Raw genomic sequence first — 16,607 nt, forward strand, 5'->3', positions numbered from 1 at the left:
TCTGTGACAGTCTGCTTCCAAGAGAACATTTTCCCTCAGCAAGAGTTTGGAAAGGTTTCTAGAAGTTTTAGTAAGGTTACTAAACAGGGATTCAAAGATAAGATGTAAAGCAATATCCCAGATACCACATGACGGCCAAAATTCTTAAATTACTTTTGCCTGAATTCAGAGTTTACAACAAAATCTAGGTCAAAGCTGGTCTTGCAATTAGGCATAGATAGGAGAAAGAGGGATTTATTAAGAGGGTTAGAACTGAGATTGATCCAAGAAGGAATATCCTCTTCAGTAGAGTGAGACTGTACCATAAGGAAAATGGTTGTCACGTCATTTTAATTCCAGAACATTATTCCTATGTGACCAAAGAATAAAATGAAGTTTTTACCTCAATATATAAAATAGACAAAATATTTACTCTTTCAAAAGGTTTGGATTTCAAGAACCATTATTTAGAAAAGTCTACAAAGAGTAGTGTATAATGTTATTTTAAAATTCTAAGGAGTTCTCAAAGTGAGCCATACATAGGACCGACCATGCAAAAATATTTCGAAAGTAATATGAAAACACTTTTGCCTTTTTCATTGTGTTGACATTTGCATTTTGCAAATCACATTGCAAAAGCAATGGTGTGTAAAACTGTCAATGCCTTAGCACAAACCAAAGCAGCAGTCCCAAACTGTGCCAGTAGTGACTGTATTTTTTGCCTCCACTCAGTCAAAGAATATAACTCTAGAATGTCCTTGATGAAGCAGTAAAAAATTTAATTTTATTAAATCTCAACCCTTCAGTATGTTTTTTTAGTATCATGTGTGATGGTGTGATGTAATGGGAAGTACACATAAAGCACTTCTGCTGCTTACCAACGTATAATAGCTGTCTCTAGGGGTGCCTGGGTAGGGCAGGTGGTGAAGTATCTGACTCATGATCTTTGCTTAGATCATACTCTCACAGTTCGTGAGTTCAAGACCCACATCAGGCTCTTCGCTGATGGTGTGGTGCCTGCTTTGGATTCTGTTTCTCCTTTTCTCTTTCTCTCCCCCACTTGTGCTCTCTCTCTCTCTCTCTCTCTCTCAAAATCAAAAATAAACTTAAAAAAATAGTTGTCTCCAAGAAAAGTACTGATTTGAGTTACAAACTGAACTAGCTGTTTTTGTTTTTTTCATGGAACACCATTTTTACTTGAAAGAAAACCTGACAGCAAACTATGGTATTCATATTTGGGTATTTGGCAAGCATTTTTGCAAAAAAAAAAAAAAAAAAAAAAAAAAAGGCAGGGGAAGATGTAGGGAGCCTGTGACTTCAGGAAAAACAATCAATAAGTTTAATAAATTTCAAGCTTTTCAAGCTAGTATTAGAATTTTGGAAAGTCTTAACTGCCACTATGAGCTTGGCCCCTTCCCAATACTTAAAGACGTTGCTGGCAATATTCGTGATAATATTAATGAATATGATGTTTTGATATTATATAACAAAATTAGTTACCATTTGGAAGATCTGCATAATTCAGTAAGTCATTATTTTCCAAATAACAATGCATGGTATTACACATACATTCACAATGGAAGACAGGCCAATGAATTTTAATGTAACAGTATTGCCATACACATGGCAACTAACTTCTAAACAACTATCATTTATCAAATTTTGGCAGAGTAGCAACGAATAAAATCTTCAATTATTTGAAAAGGCTATTAAAATACTTTCTCTTTGGGGCACCTGGGTGGCTTAGTCGGTTAAGCCTCCGACTTCAGCTCAGGTCATGATCTCATGGCCACTGAGTTCTAACCCCACATCGGGCTCTGTGCTGACAGCTAGGAGCATGGAGCCTGCTTCAGATTCTGTGTCTCCCTCTCTCTCTGCTCCTTCCCCGCTCGCTCTCGGTCTCTCAAAAATGAATAAATGTTAAAAAAAAATACTTTCTCTTTTCCACTTACATATCTCTGTGAGGACATATTTTCTTCATATCCTTCAACCAAAACAACATATCACAGCAGAAATATTGCAGAAGCAGATATGAGAATCTAGGTGTCTTCCATTAACCCAGGAATTTAAAACATTTGCAAATATGTAAACAATGACATCCACTTCTTTTCTTTTGGAAAATATAATTATTTTTCATTAAAATGTGTCATTTGTTTTAAGATTTAATGAGTTTAACTGCTTTTTTATTTTAATAAGTTGACATCTTAAGTCTTCCTTAGTTTTAATTTCTAAGATGGAATATCATTTGACATAAGCTACATAAAAAAAGGCATTCCTCAATTCTTGCAAGTGAAAAGTGTCCTGTGACCAAAACTTTTGAGAATCACTGCCCTATGGTTAAATGTATTCTAAGCCAGTAACCATTGTGACATCAGCACCAGGTCAATGATTACCAAATGAAAGATTCCATGCAGCTGACCATTACTTCACAGAGCTCTCCAGTTGGATATCCCCATAAGAAGCTAACAACCTAAGAGTGCCTACTATTGCCCCTGATGTTCTCCATAGGGCTTTCTATGATGTTACGAGGAAACAAATAGTACAACAAATAGTTGGACATCCAACAAACAGTAAGAAAAAGGCCATTTCATTCTGATACTGCTTCTTTTGACTGTGGTCAGGTTTCCTACTCTGGTTTTATTATTAAAGATGTACAAACTTTAAACCAAAAGGGTAAAAGCTGCTGCTGGGCAGATGTGGACTTCAAATCACTCCAAGATCCGACAAGCTCTTAAAAATGTTTACCATAAATGTAAGAACCACCCAGATTCAATTAGACATCCAACTATGACTTCCTATGATTGTGATCAAGATGACATGAGTACTGATGAAGAAATGAATCTTACAGTAATGCTCCAAGATATTAAAACTGCCCAAATTGAACTCCTCAGCCAAATGACTGACATTCTCAGTGTGGTATCCAAAATGCAGGAAAATACTGACTTTTATCAGAAGCAGATGGAGATACTGGAAACCAGAATGAATATTAATGAAGACAAACAATGTACAGTAACTAAAGATATCTTCTCTACGAAGAAACACATTGATGCTTTAAAGAAGAAGGTAACAGAACTGGAAAGCCAGAATTGTTGCTCCAGCATACATTGTTTAGAAGTTCTGGAAGGAGAACTTCTGGGTAAAGAGATCATAGAACAGCTTCACAAACTCATACAACCAGAAACTTTGAAGAACACATTGGCTTCTACACACGACAGAATCTCTTCAGCAGAACCAGAAAAAGTGCCCAGTTGTCCTGAGCCCACTGATCATCTTGAGAAGAAAACAATTTCCTCCAAAACTAAAACTCTGAAAAAAAGTAATGACCAAAATGCATTAAGAAGCCTTAGAAAAGCAAAGTCAAATATTTATATTTATCCAGACTTTAGTACATGGATCAAGCTAACTTTTGTCCATGAAGGCAGGTGGAGATTTTTCCTCAAAGCTACCAAGTTACAGGAATTCATCCAGGGGCTTCTTTCTAGGCCAACCATCCCTCCTGAGGAACCACAACTCATAACCCAGAGATATTGTCCCTTCACTGGGCCTATTGCGAGTTTGACGGCATTCTGTCTCTCTGTTTTCAACTATGTTTATTGTCTTTTTGGTTTCTCAAAAGAGGAAGTAACTCGACTATAGAGTCATTTTCTGCTTTGTTTGGCACAAAATAAATGTAACTTGGTTGTTCCAAGCATTGACACATCTTTGCAGCGGTTGTGAACTCCTTGGCAGTTTGTTCACTGTAGGCTTACGGCCTATGAAGTTTTTATGTGTCTCAGGCAAGATATATCATCCCATTGGACAATTGTGATGTATTTTCTGTCAGTGTTCTTGTTTTCTCACAGGCAAGTCATGAGGACTCACCCAGTGCCTGTGTTATAGATCATTGGAAGGAAAGAATAAAGAAGTCAAGGGAATAAAGAGCACATTTGGTAGTCCCCACATCAGTTTTCTATGTCCTCTTGTCTTAGTGGCCTTTGTAGATAAGATCTGTAATACCAGAGACAGACTCCACTAACAAAATTTTAAACAGCATGCAATGGAAAAGATAGCCACTATCAAAGCTACTAAAGTTAGAATTATAAAAATAAAGGGCACTGAAAGAACAAGTTACTGCCAGGAAAATATTCATTGCAAAAATGGTATTTTTTTTTCTTTCAACTTCAGCTTTATCTCCATCAAACAAAGAGGGATGCTACTGGGTATTTTTTACATTTTCATGAAGTGAGACAAATACCATGTCTTGTAGGTTTGATACAGAGGAAAAGGGAACCACTAAAGAGGCATGTGTGAACCAAGTAAAATCTCAACACTATGCTACACAAATTCTTATATGACAATGTCTTTTTTTTTAATGAGTCATATACTACATATCCAGGGTGGGCTTCATTTTTAGATATAATAGGTTATTGTGATCCTGATGTAATTTTTCTAAATATCATGCAGAATAGCTGCAAAAAAGTGTTTCCCTCACCACTTAACTCAGTAAATGAAATCTGCTGTCAATAGAAAGTCCTGTGCTGTTACACTACAAATATTCTTGGTAAGTGTGCTACTTTAAATTATTCTCAGCTAAGAACTTGAAAGGAGGGTTCTGGCAGTTAGTTAAGAACAACCCAGTTTCAAATAAGAAAAAGAAGCTAAGGTGGGTATAGAGGAAACTAAGGGAGAAGGAGGATAAGAAGACAGTACTGTCTGGTGCCCGCCTGGTAGTAATTATACATTATAACTTCTTTTACTTCCCAATGCATTTTATTTGATCTTTCTTTACTAATTTATGATAAGATGTATACACAAAATAACTTTTAAAATCTGTCAATGTGGGGCGCCTGGGTGGCTCAGTCGGTTAAGCATCTGACTTTGGCTCAGGTCATGATCTCATGGTTCTTGAGTTCAAGTCCCGCATCGGGCTCTGTGCTGACAGCTTCAAGCCGGCTTGGGACTCTTTCTCCCCCTCTTTCTGCCACTTCTCTGCTCATGTGTGCTCTCTCTCTCTCTCTTTCAAAATAAATAAACTTAAAAAAAATAAAATATGTCAATGTGCGACAGGTGCAGCATGGATGATAGTCCTATACCTACTCAGAATAAGACTGTATATGAAGTAGTTTGTTTTAAATGGGATAGCTGAGATAATATGGTAAAGTATCACTCTGGCAAGGGCACTAGAAATCTGTATGTATTTCTTCACCATCAGAGATACAAGAACAACCAGAGTTCTAGTTCGGCACGTTGTGTGTGACCCTCACATCGTAGAGTACAAGGCAAGATAGGCTGTGACAAAGATAAATGACATAACAACTTGCTTCTGGGAGAGTAAAAAGTGACTCAGCTGATGTTTGCCTGGGTCATCTGGGCTTCTGTATTAATGCACGCCTTCACTCTCTCCCCTTACATGCCCCCTAGCACTTGCTTAATGGTTCTAGAGAGGCAAAGAATTAGGGAAACAACAGAGGGCTGGGAACTGGAAGAGCTTACCTCTGAACAAATTCTACACCTACAACCTCTGTTATTTCATCTCAGCTAGCTTTGTTTTGTCATGTGTTAAAAGCAAATCATATTAATTTAGTAAATAAGTCTTCAGTGTTTGCTAATGGCAAGGGATCATGGAGGATAAAAGAAAAAGGAGACATTCCCTGTACTATAGATACATCACATCAAATGGGACAAACAAAATGCACAACTAATGTACAATAGATGGTGATGGAAAAAAGCAAAAGTGCTCCTGGTATTAGAGAGGAAAGAGGGTCGATGAGCCTTGTAGTAAGGAGCTTAGGTGAGGAGGAGGTGGTGAGGGCAGCACGCCAGGAAGAGTGCAGGAGTGGGGCCAGTAGGGAACATGGGAAATAAAAGCTACCAGGCATTTTATAAATGTAAAGCACTGATAGCCTATTTCAACCCCTTTATGGATCTCATTTTTCTCTTCAGGGATTCCTTGCCATATTCATTTTAACCTTCTGGGTTTTGTTTTTTGTTTTTGTTTTTGTTTTTGTTTTTTACCTACAGAAGAATGTTAGAGGAGCAGAAAGTGAGAGGAATACTACATGATTTTCTCATGGTCTCAGACTTTCCCCAGAGATGATGACCATTTGACCTGTTGATTCACATAACTTCCCAGTAAGGACAGGGAGAATTCTACTTTTGAGTCAATTATTTATTATCATCACCTACATGAGATCTCACATGACTCATTAAAATTATAACTCAACTTGGAACTACATGTGAGCAAAGTTTTCCCCAGTGCTTGCTTGCTTTCAAATTAACCTGCTTCTCAGCCAACTCACCTCCATCTCACTTGACTCAGAGGAAGTGATGTCTTTCTTGCCCATATTTCCCTTCCGGTGGTTTGCAGGGTCTCTATCATTAGCCCTCTTCATCCCTCCGTCTTAACCACCCCCTACCAGTCCTTTGTACTCAACTTACAAAAATATGTGCTGTGTTCCCTTGTGTTCCCCTCCTGTCTGGCTGATCTCTTTGAAGAAAAGACCCAACCTCCCTGTCCTTAACTACTACCCTCCCATTCTCTCCACAGCTCATATGATCATGTCTTCCACAACAGTCCTCTCTCTTCTGGTCCTCTCCCCATCACTCTGGCAGATCCCTCTACCACTACTCATTCCCTTGAAAGTATGATGATTCACTTTAATGGTGTTCAAATCAAAGTATTCCTAATCCAGCCTCTCTGGAGACCTACTGAGCTTTCATTTCAAGTGACTTGTCTTCATCACTTGGGTGTCTATGACAGTCACAAACTCCTTACTCTTAAAATTAGCCTTAATAACACTTCTGATTCAAACTCATGTCTCTGCCAGAATCATAGCACACGTTATCCATATCCCCAAACTGGGAATTACTCTCATCTTTTCCTCCTTCATTTGATGTATTAATCATCAAATATTTTCCTGTTTATCTTCCAACTCTTCATGGAATCCATCCTCCGTCTCTGTCCCCTGGTTCAGGCTTTAATTTTACCTCATTATAAATGAAAAGTGTTCCTGCTTGGTTACTCCAGCCTCCAGAATGTCCATAATCCAATTTTAAAAGTGTGATTTTTTTTTAATGTTTATTTTTGAAGGGACAGACAGACAGTCTCTGATCCTTACCCTGTACCTCAGACTCTTGAGGCAGAATTGGAGACTTCCTCAACAACCCCCACCCGTGTTGCTATTGGTTTTGTATCAACAGAGAGAGAGAGATAGGAAAACAGAGAATAGTATTTATTTTCACCACATTGTCATTTTGTGTTCACATGTCTGCCTCCCTCACAAAACTTGAGCTGTTTATGATAGAGATAGAAACTTAGCTGTTCAGTGAAGAAGGAGAAGAAGAAGAAGAAGAAGAAGAAGAAGAAGAAGAAGAAGAAGAAAAGAAACTTACCTGTTTACCTTGAACACCAAAATCAGTTTTACTGATAAGTTCTCAGTAAATGTTTTTGAACGAAAAAAAAGACAGAGAAGAAAACACCATTTTTCTCTACCAAAAAAGTGGGTATAAATATAACTAGATGAATGTTTATAATGTATGCCAAACATGAAACCATTGTACATTCATCAAAATGTCTCAGATCATTGTTACTATTAAATTAGATACATTAAATAGGAAGGTAGCACTCAATAGTAGAAGCGTAAGGACATTCAAAGCAGAATAGATCTTAGAACAGTTGTTTCCTGAACATTTATTATGTAATAGGCACTGTGCTAGAAGCAGGTGTACAATGGTAAACTTCATTAACTGTGATTTTGGCAAATTCCTTAAGACCTGTGTTCTTCAGTTTTCTCAAATCTAAATTGAGAACAATTTATCTCTTAAGGCTGTTGTGTTAATTAAATGAGAGCATGTGTATAACCTCCTCAGAACAGTGTTTGACTCAGTGGATACTTAACAAATGGTAGTCATTTCTTTCCTTTGCTAGACTGGAAGTTAACAGGGGCCACGGACCCTGCCTCAAGGAGCTCACATTCAATACTTTTGTTAGTCATAAAAGAGTTCAGACAAATAATGAACCAAGTGATGCGCTAAATACAAAGGCTGAAAACCAACCTTTGACTCCTTTATCCAAAGATAGTGTGATAAGAATAAGACAGGGTGTGAAGCTCTCCTCCTGTCTGGGCATTCAACCAATATTCCATCATCTGTAACAGCCATTCGCCAACCTTTAATTGCACACTATAAAAATAAGCATCAGAGAAAAGTATTTGAGGGGAAAGGGAGAGACTCAATTTAAGATAAATAACTTAGTTCAGTTTGGAATACTTGCTTGCATGGACAGACACTAAGAGTATTCTGTTCATTCAAAAACAACATTCACCAACATTTACTGAAATCAGACTCAATGCCAGGAACTAGCTGAGCTAGACATAAAGAAATAGAGATGGAAAAGACACCAGTTCTATCCTGAAGAACATACTCTCCAGTGGTGTTCTCTCCAGCTGCCAATTATTTTGGCCTGTGGCTTAGATTTGGAGTAGAAAACATAATGAGCACAGAAAAAGGATGACCATCCCAGTCCATGGGCGGGTTTGTCAAATCAGATGGTCGTAACTTTTTCCTGCACTTGGTTATGTTTTAGCTCTAAGGAATCGGCACAAGCTTCTAGGAACAGCTCTCAACGGGACTCTTCCAATTTTTTCTTTAGTTAAGGATCCCCCCCCATTTTTATTATTTTTTTAATGTTTATTTATTTTTGAGAGAGAGACAGAGTGCAAACTGGGGAGGGGCAGAGAGAGAGAGGGAGACAGAATCTGAAGCAGGCTCCAGGCTCTGAGCTGTCAGTACAGAGCTTGATGCTGGGCCCAAAATCACGAACTGTGAGATCATGACCTGAGCTGAAGTAGGTCGCTCAACCTACTGATCCACCCAGGCACCTCCCCCGCTCCTACTTTTAGATACTCCCCCTCTTCTCAACTCTTATTGAGGACAGGAAAAGAGATGCATGAAAATGCACCCAGGTGATAGCCTGATTCTGATGACATATTCTTTCCACCAGTCTCTTCAGAAAGGATGTTCCCACGAGACAGTGTCCTGATGGAAGGTGGCACACATTTTTTGGATATCCCAAAATCGAAATGTGGCAACCACTCTCAGTTATAGTGACCCTCAGTCAACTTACATTTGCCACCTATAAAGATAATAATTGTTTGATGTACAGTTTGTAATTGGATCACAGCCATCAGTGACATGGTTCTTTGTTGTTATAGCAATATTAACAAAATTATTCCTATGGCAGTCTCATTAGAGGAGCACCATAGGTAACCCAGCTGGCATGTTCAATATGCTATCTAAGAGGTATAATCAGAAGACAAATCAGGGATGACTTAATGAAGTTTCTGATCAGAGGCTGGTCTAAAGACAGTAAGTTATTGAAGGAGGCAAAGAAGAACTGATGACTGATGAGTTCAAGCAGGCTATTAGAGGACAACAAAGAGAGATAGAATTTGCTAGATTCAATCTTGTGGCAGCCGATAACAATCAAAGTTTCCTTCCTTCTCAGCAGTAAGATCCTAAAGTCATAAAAGATTAGCTATTGGAGCTCTAGTGTATAGAATTGTTGAATCAAATTCTGGAATTGAAACTAATATAACATTGTATGTTAATTATAGTTGAATTAAAAAAACATATTAGCTATGAAAAGAAACCTAAAGATTACCTAACTCAGTGATATTCAAGTGGGGGTACCCCCAAGGGGCTTTTTAAAATCTCCTGGTAGAGGGGCACCTGGGTAGTTCAGTTAGCTGAGCATCCGACTCCTGATTTCGGCCCAGGTCATGATCCCAGGGTTGTGGGATCAGGCCCCACATTGGGCTCTGCACTGACAGTGTGGAGCCTGCTTGGGATTCTCTCTCTCCCTCTCTCTCTCTGCCCCTCCCCCACTCATGAGTGCTCTCAAAATAAATTAATAAACTTAAAAATATATAAATTCTATCTCCCTCTCTGCCCCTATCCCCCACTCACACCCTTTCTCTAAAATAAAATAAAATAAAATAAAATAAAATAAAATAAAATAATAATAATAATAATGATAATGATAATAATAATAATAAGTAAAATCTCCTGGTAGATTTTTGCCAATTATTCCCTCCCAGTATCACACATCCATGGTTTAGGGGACATAAACTTATCCCTAACCCATTTAAGAATCCTGACTATAAGGTGCAGTATAACATAGGGACAAAGAACAAACATCTAGATATTAGACAGGCCTGAATTAATGAGGGCTATGTCATGCACTAGGTGTGTGACTCTGCTAAGTTTCTTAAATTCTGTAAGCAAAATTTCCTTTCTCTAAATTGGGGATAATAATAGAATATACTGCAAAATTACGTACAGAGGATAAAATGAGGAAAAGCACTTAGCTCAGCATCTGAGATATACAAAGCACTCAATAAATGTCCCATATAACTTGTGATGGTTAATTTTATGTCAGCGTGATTGGGCAAAGAGATGCCCAGATAACTGGTAAAACATTATTGCTGGGTGTGTCTGTGAGGATGTTTCCAGAATATATTAGCATTTGAATCAGAAGACTGAGTGAAGAGGCTCGCCCTCTCCAATTCAGTGGGCATCCAGTCTGCTGGGGTCTGAACAGAACAAAAAGGTGGAGGAAGAGTGAATTTACTCTCTTGAGCAAGGGCATCCAGCCAGACATTAGCATTCCTAGTTTTGGGGCCTTTGGATTTAGACCAGGACTTAGGTGCTGTTCTTAGGCCTTCAGACTCAGACTGGGACTCATGCCACTGGCTCCTTCTGTTCTCAAGGCTTTAGGTTTGGACAAAAACTACACCTCCAGCTTTCCTGGACCTCCAGCTTGAAGATAGTAGATCATGGGACTTCTCAGCCTCTGTGATTGCATGAGTTAATTCCTCATAATAAATCTCTTTCTATATATCTATATCTATCCTGTTGGTTCCGTTTCTCTGCAGAACCCTGACTAATATGTAACTATGAATGGGTAGCTAGCCAGTGGTTGAGGAAGAAAAAGACTGTGGACCAGAAAGTTAGTTCAACTCACTGAGGAGGAACCTGAAATCCAGAGGCATAAGTGAGTTCCTCAAAGCTACCCAGCTTATTGCCAGTCTGGACCAGATACCAGGGCTCCAAACACTGAGCCTGGTACTCTTTAGGCCAATTGAATTATTATTGGATTCTGATAACTGAACGAATAGCAAGATGTAGCAGGAAATACATTGGCCTAGTGATCAAAGACCCCTTTAACTGAGTCTCTCACCATCTGTGTGGGATTCCTAATGTTTCTTAAAGTAGGGCAATGCATTGATCAAGGTTAAGAAATCTGCCATTATGGCTATACAACCAAAATCCATGTTCCGTTATCTCTGAAACTTTGACCTTTCTCACCAAAGTTTGCCATGTTGGTCTTCTGTTATCTGAGCATTTCATCAGGGATCAGGTACAAATATTATATGCTAATATGTGCATATATATATATATATATATATATATACACATATATACATACTTATGTGTGTGTGTGTGTGTGTGTATATATATATATATATATACACATAGTCTCAAATTTATATCAAGTATACATATATATCTATATCAAATATATATGTATAGATAAGCCTTCGGATTAATTTCTTTGCCTACTGTCAGTGATACTGTTCTGGTTCCTATAATTATAGCTAAAAAAATAGTTGTAACAATATTAAGCAAGTGCCTGTGCTCACACACACACTCACACACACAAACTCTTCTAGGAGAAGCCTTAGATGGTACTTCTAAATGCTAAAGTATTTTAAAAAGATGAGGAGTTGTGGGACGCCTAGATGGCTCCATTGGTTTAATGTCCAATTCTTGGTTTCGGCTCAGGTCATATCTCACAGTTTTGTGAGTTCGAGTCCCACATGGGGCTCTGCACTGGCAGCATGGAGCCTGCTTGGGATTCTCTCTCTCCCTCTCTCTCTGTCCCTCCCCCACTTGTGCTCTATCTCTCTCAAAATAAACAAATAAAAACTTAAAAAATTGTTGAAGACCTGTGAATACTGTTTAAGTAGCTTATATGTTAAAGTTTGTTATATGTTAGAGTTTAATAGAAAACCTGTATTAATACATTTAACATAAAACCTAGTGAATCACTCTTAGCTTGTCTTCCTTCTCACCATCTTCTTTAGAACATGGGAGTGCTCTCTTTCCATATCTCTCTTTTTGTATTTTTGATAAAGTGTTACTTTTTCCACCCATGGGTTTCTCCCTCCTTTTTGCCTCTGTCTCTCTCCATCTATGTCTCTCCCTCTTTTTACATCCATCTCAGTCTTTCTCAGGGTGATGTGGCAGTCCATGTTGTCACACATAGATTCACTTGCCAACCAAGGTCATATGGACTTGCTGGTCTTTCCTCTTTTCTCCTACTCGATTTCAGTCAATGAACCTTCCTGTTGACTTCTCCCTATTCCTCCCAAATCCCCATCTAGGTATCCCTGGCATATTAATCAGGGTTCCTCAGCAACAGAGTCAATGAAATTTATTTATTTATTCTAATATTTAATATTTATAGAATATAAATATATAGTATATAATATAAATTATATGTACAATTAAATATGTTTATATATTTATATTATATAGAGCACTTATATATGTATTACATGTATGTATATTACATATATTATAAATATATAAATATTTTACATGTATTACATATAAATATAAATTATATATAAATATATAATTGTATATAGTATATGATATACAATAAAATATTAAGAGTATATAAATACATATAAAGAGATTTATCGTATGGTATTGGCTCACATGATAACAGAAGCTGAGAAATCCCACAATCTGCTGTCTACAAACTGGAGACCCAAGGAAGTCCATGATGTACTGTGAAAACCTGAGAGCCAGAGAGCCAACGGAACAGACAGCAGTGCAAGCATGAAGGCTGAGAACCAGGAACACCAAGGGCAGAAGATTGATGTCCCAGCTCACTTCAGTCAGGAAGAGAGTGAATTCAAGTTTCCTCCACCTTTGTATTATTCTGAGCCCTCATTACCTTAGATGATGCTCATTCACATGGAGAAGGCCATCTGCTTTACTTAGTTCAATTCAAATGTTTATATCTTTGGGACATACCCTCCCAGACACACCCAGGAAGAATTTAACCATCTGAGCATTCTGTGGCTCAGTCAAGCTGACAATAAAGCTAATGACCACACCTGATTTCCTGCTCCAACGTCCCCTCAACCTCTGCTGCTGCATCCATTCTCCAGACTTCCCTCCTCAGGTCCCGATCATGCCAGCAACCTTCTTTCACCTTCCTTTTTGTGAGGCTGCTTTCACCTGTCCTTTTTGTGTGGCTGCTTAAATGTCCATATCTGATCCTGGACTGTAGCTCCACTCTGATTAATTCTGTAGGGTAGGTCCCTAAACACTTTTCCAAATACTCACTACTTCCTCTATTTTTGGTTAATCTCCCTAAGTTACTCTCCTCACGTATCTTTCTTTTTTTACTCCAACCTTCATTTTTCCCCCCACAGAACTAATCATAATATAGAATACAATTTTAGTATAGAATTTATTGTGTATAATAAAGACAATTGAATGTTCCTTAGTCTAAATTTCAAACATAGGTGAGTGGAATAAGTTATAATTTAGCTAGGAAAATAATATTAACTGTAGTTTGGGTTTTTTTTTTACTTATTATTTTTCTATTTTCTTTTATTTGAGAAAAGAACTCTCTATGCTGAGAAAATATATGAAAAGGGGTCTTAATCTAATTTTCTTCTCTTTATTTGCTCTAATAGTCTGATCACTTTATAGCTTCCAACAAATTAATTTTTTTAATTTCTAAGGAGGGGTAGAAGGTATTTTGTTTGCCTTTTTTTGGGCAGGGGGTCTGGTTCACTATGAATGGCTTTTAGGATAAGCCTGTTTTGTAGAAACACTGATCATAATTCTGTCTTCTGCAACAATGAAAAATAAAGTCAAGAATGACATGGATAAAATAATTAAACAAAATTTTCTAAACTTTAGAAATTACTGAATTTGAGACAAGATAGCTCACATAGTTCCTCCTTTTCTCTGTCTTTTAAAAAATTCATACATTTTGAACTTTCACAATCCTAAAATATATTCCAATATATTTATATTTATGGAAATATTAAATGACTGAACAGCTTAAAGAAGACAGAGAAAACTGGACAGATTCAATTCACTATGACTCATCTAAACAGACCAAAGAGCTAGGCCTTCTCAGATTCATTTCTCTTTCACTTTATTAAAACAAGCCAGCTCATAAATAAATGGAATTTTTAATAAGGAGTGAAATTTCCCCAGCCAACTCTTCTAGTCTCTTGTTAATTTGATGTGTAGTGTGTCTGGTAAAGCCAGAAAGACACGTGTGGACATGTTGGGGCTGGACTACAGTAGCTCCCTCTCCCCAGCGTGTTCTTCTGCAGTCTCCACAGTGGGTAAGAACCCCAGTTTAGCAAAGCCCTGAATCAAATCTCCACCCCAATCTCCTCAGTTCCAAGTGTTTCTTTAAATAGTCCCCTTCCCAGGACATACATGGAAAAAGAAAATGAAGAATATATGTCCTCCTCCCAGTCTGTGAAAATTCACCATTTTTAACTGTCCATTCAAATAAATCCCAAATGGAGCAAGGCAGCAGCAGATTCCTACTACTATCATCTTGGGTTTATCTCATCATGATTATAAATGATCTGTTTATTCATAAATTAATTTAACAGTCACCGAGTGCCTATATACTGGGCACCATGTTAAGTACTTGGTAGTATGCTGGTGGGTAAACAGATATGATATTATCCTGAGGCTTCCAGGAAATGGTTTAGAAGCCCCCCCACCCAGAGTTTTTCTATTCCAGATGATTCCTCTTCTCACTTTTGCAGATATCAACCTGCTTTCAGTCTCTTTGGAGCCATTGCTATGTGATGACTCTTGCCTCCTGCTTTGGCCCTGGCCATGGCCTGTCACTGCTACCAACACAGGCTGCAGCACTTTCACTTCTCCTTGAGAATTACCATCTCCTCCTGGGATGCCTTCTTGGCTTCCCATTGTTCCCAAGAGGAACAATAGTGATTGGGATACCCAAAAGCCATGTCCTAATTTCTTCCACCATGATGCCTCCAACTACATTTCTGTATCTCTATATACAAATATATGCTTTTTCCGCTTCCTTTTATTCCCTGGCCCCAGATTAAGCAGAGATCTGCTGGAGGGGATTCTGGGGAAGCTTTCTTCCTTGATAAAAAGAGACACATGCAACTGGTAAGCACTTCCACATTTCTCCTTCTTCCTGCTTTAAAAGCAGAAATAATGACTAGAACTTCAGCACTTAAATTATGAACACGATTCTCCAGATTCTCTTCATGATTATGAACAGAGAATCACGGAGATGCTGGCCTTGGCATTGTTTAGCCACTAAAAAAAAAAAAAACAAAAAAAAAAAACCAAAAAAAACACCAGCAAACTGTACCTCACGACTTCTTATTGTATGAGAAATAAACCCCTATTGTTGAAGGGGTTGAATTTTTTTGTTACTCGCAGCTGCAGTTCTTACTGACATATTGCCATTGCCTCTATCCCAGCCAAAATTGCCTCTGCATCTTTGGGGCTTAGTGAATCTTTCTGTTCCTGTGCTGTCCACAAACAGGAGTGAAAAACTCCCCCCCAAAGTGTTATCAATCCTGATAAAGTCTGCAAGCACATCAGGACTCTCACGAATATTTGGTGCCCGTCAACTTTTATTTTGGTTGTTTGTCTGGGGTTGTGAAACCGGGTGTGAGAAGTGCAACCTGCAGCATGTGTATGCACTCAGATCTCCATGCCAGTGGAATGACAGGGATGCCGACTCATTTCAAACAAGGTTTTGACACCTTATCTCTCAAACATTCCCCTGGTAGGAAGGCACCCACAAATGCTCTCCTCCATCTTAATCTCCAAATAATATGGATACTAATTTTAAGCTCTGGAAGTATATATGTCAATGACCTCAGATCACTAAGATTGTTCCTTCTAGAGAATTTTGGTCATATTACATTCTAGAAGAGAGTCATATTTAAATATTCTAAACTTCACACTCATCATCTCTTTCTTTCCTCCTGTTAATAAGTAGCATTTTCTTTCATAGAAAATCTCTTGATCTGTGCAGTAAATCCCATGTCCTCCCACTTTCTCAGGAACTTCCCCCGCCCCCCTCTGGATTATATCCATGGCCTCTTACCTAACTTCAAACTTTCCTTCTTTAGTGGACCTCTTTCATAATCATTTAAACCTGCCATTGTCTCTCCTATTCTAAATTTTACTAGGCTACACATCTCCAACTAAAATTGTATCTATTCTACCAGTTACAAGATATATAGTTATAGCTTCAGTTTCTACTTCCTCCGCTATTGACTTCTCAATCTGCCTTCTGTTCTTATCACCCAAATCCCAGCATTAAGTCACCACTGACTTGCGTGTTGCTACATCAATGAAAACGTTCATATCTATCCTATTTAAACCCCCTGTTTCTATTGTTCCCTCTAGCAACTGTCTCTCCTTGCCTTCCATCCTTCCATGAACCTACACTTGACTCACTTTTCTTCTGACTATTGTCAGGCTGCTGTGCTGACTTTTCCTCCTCTACCCAACTTTTTTGTGTAGACCTTCCTCAG

The 16,607-nt window shown here is 38.2% G+C and overlaps 1 protein-coding gene across 1 annotated transcript; it reads left to right on the forward strand.

The window, feature by feature from the left end:
- Window positions 1–2,381: 2,381 nt before the first annotated feature.
- On the forward strand, window positions 2,382–3,918 carry CCDC54 (coiled-coil domain containing 54). The gene is given in 1 exon segment (XM_060640123.2): window positions 2,382–3,918. A coding segment is annotated over 1 exon segment (987 nt). The 5' UTR covers window positions 2,382–2,628; the 3' UTR covers window positions 3,616–3,918.
- Window positions 3,919–16,607: the final 12,689 nt, after the last annotated feature.

Source organism: Panthera onca, chromosome C2 (genome assembly GCF_046562875.1).
Source record: "Panthera onca isolate mPanOnc1 chromosome C2, mPanOnc1 haplotype 2, whole genome shotgun sequence".
NCBI lineage: Eukaryota > Metazoa > Chordata > Mammalia > Carnivora > Felidae > Panthera > Panthera onca.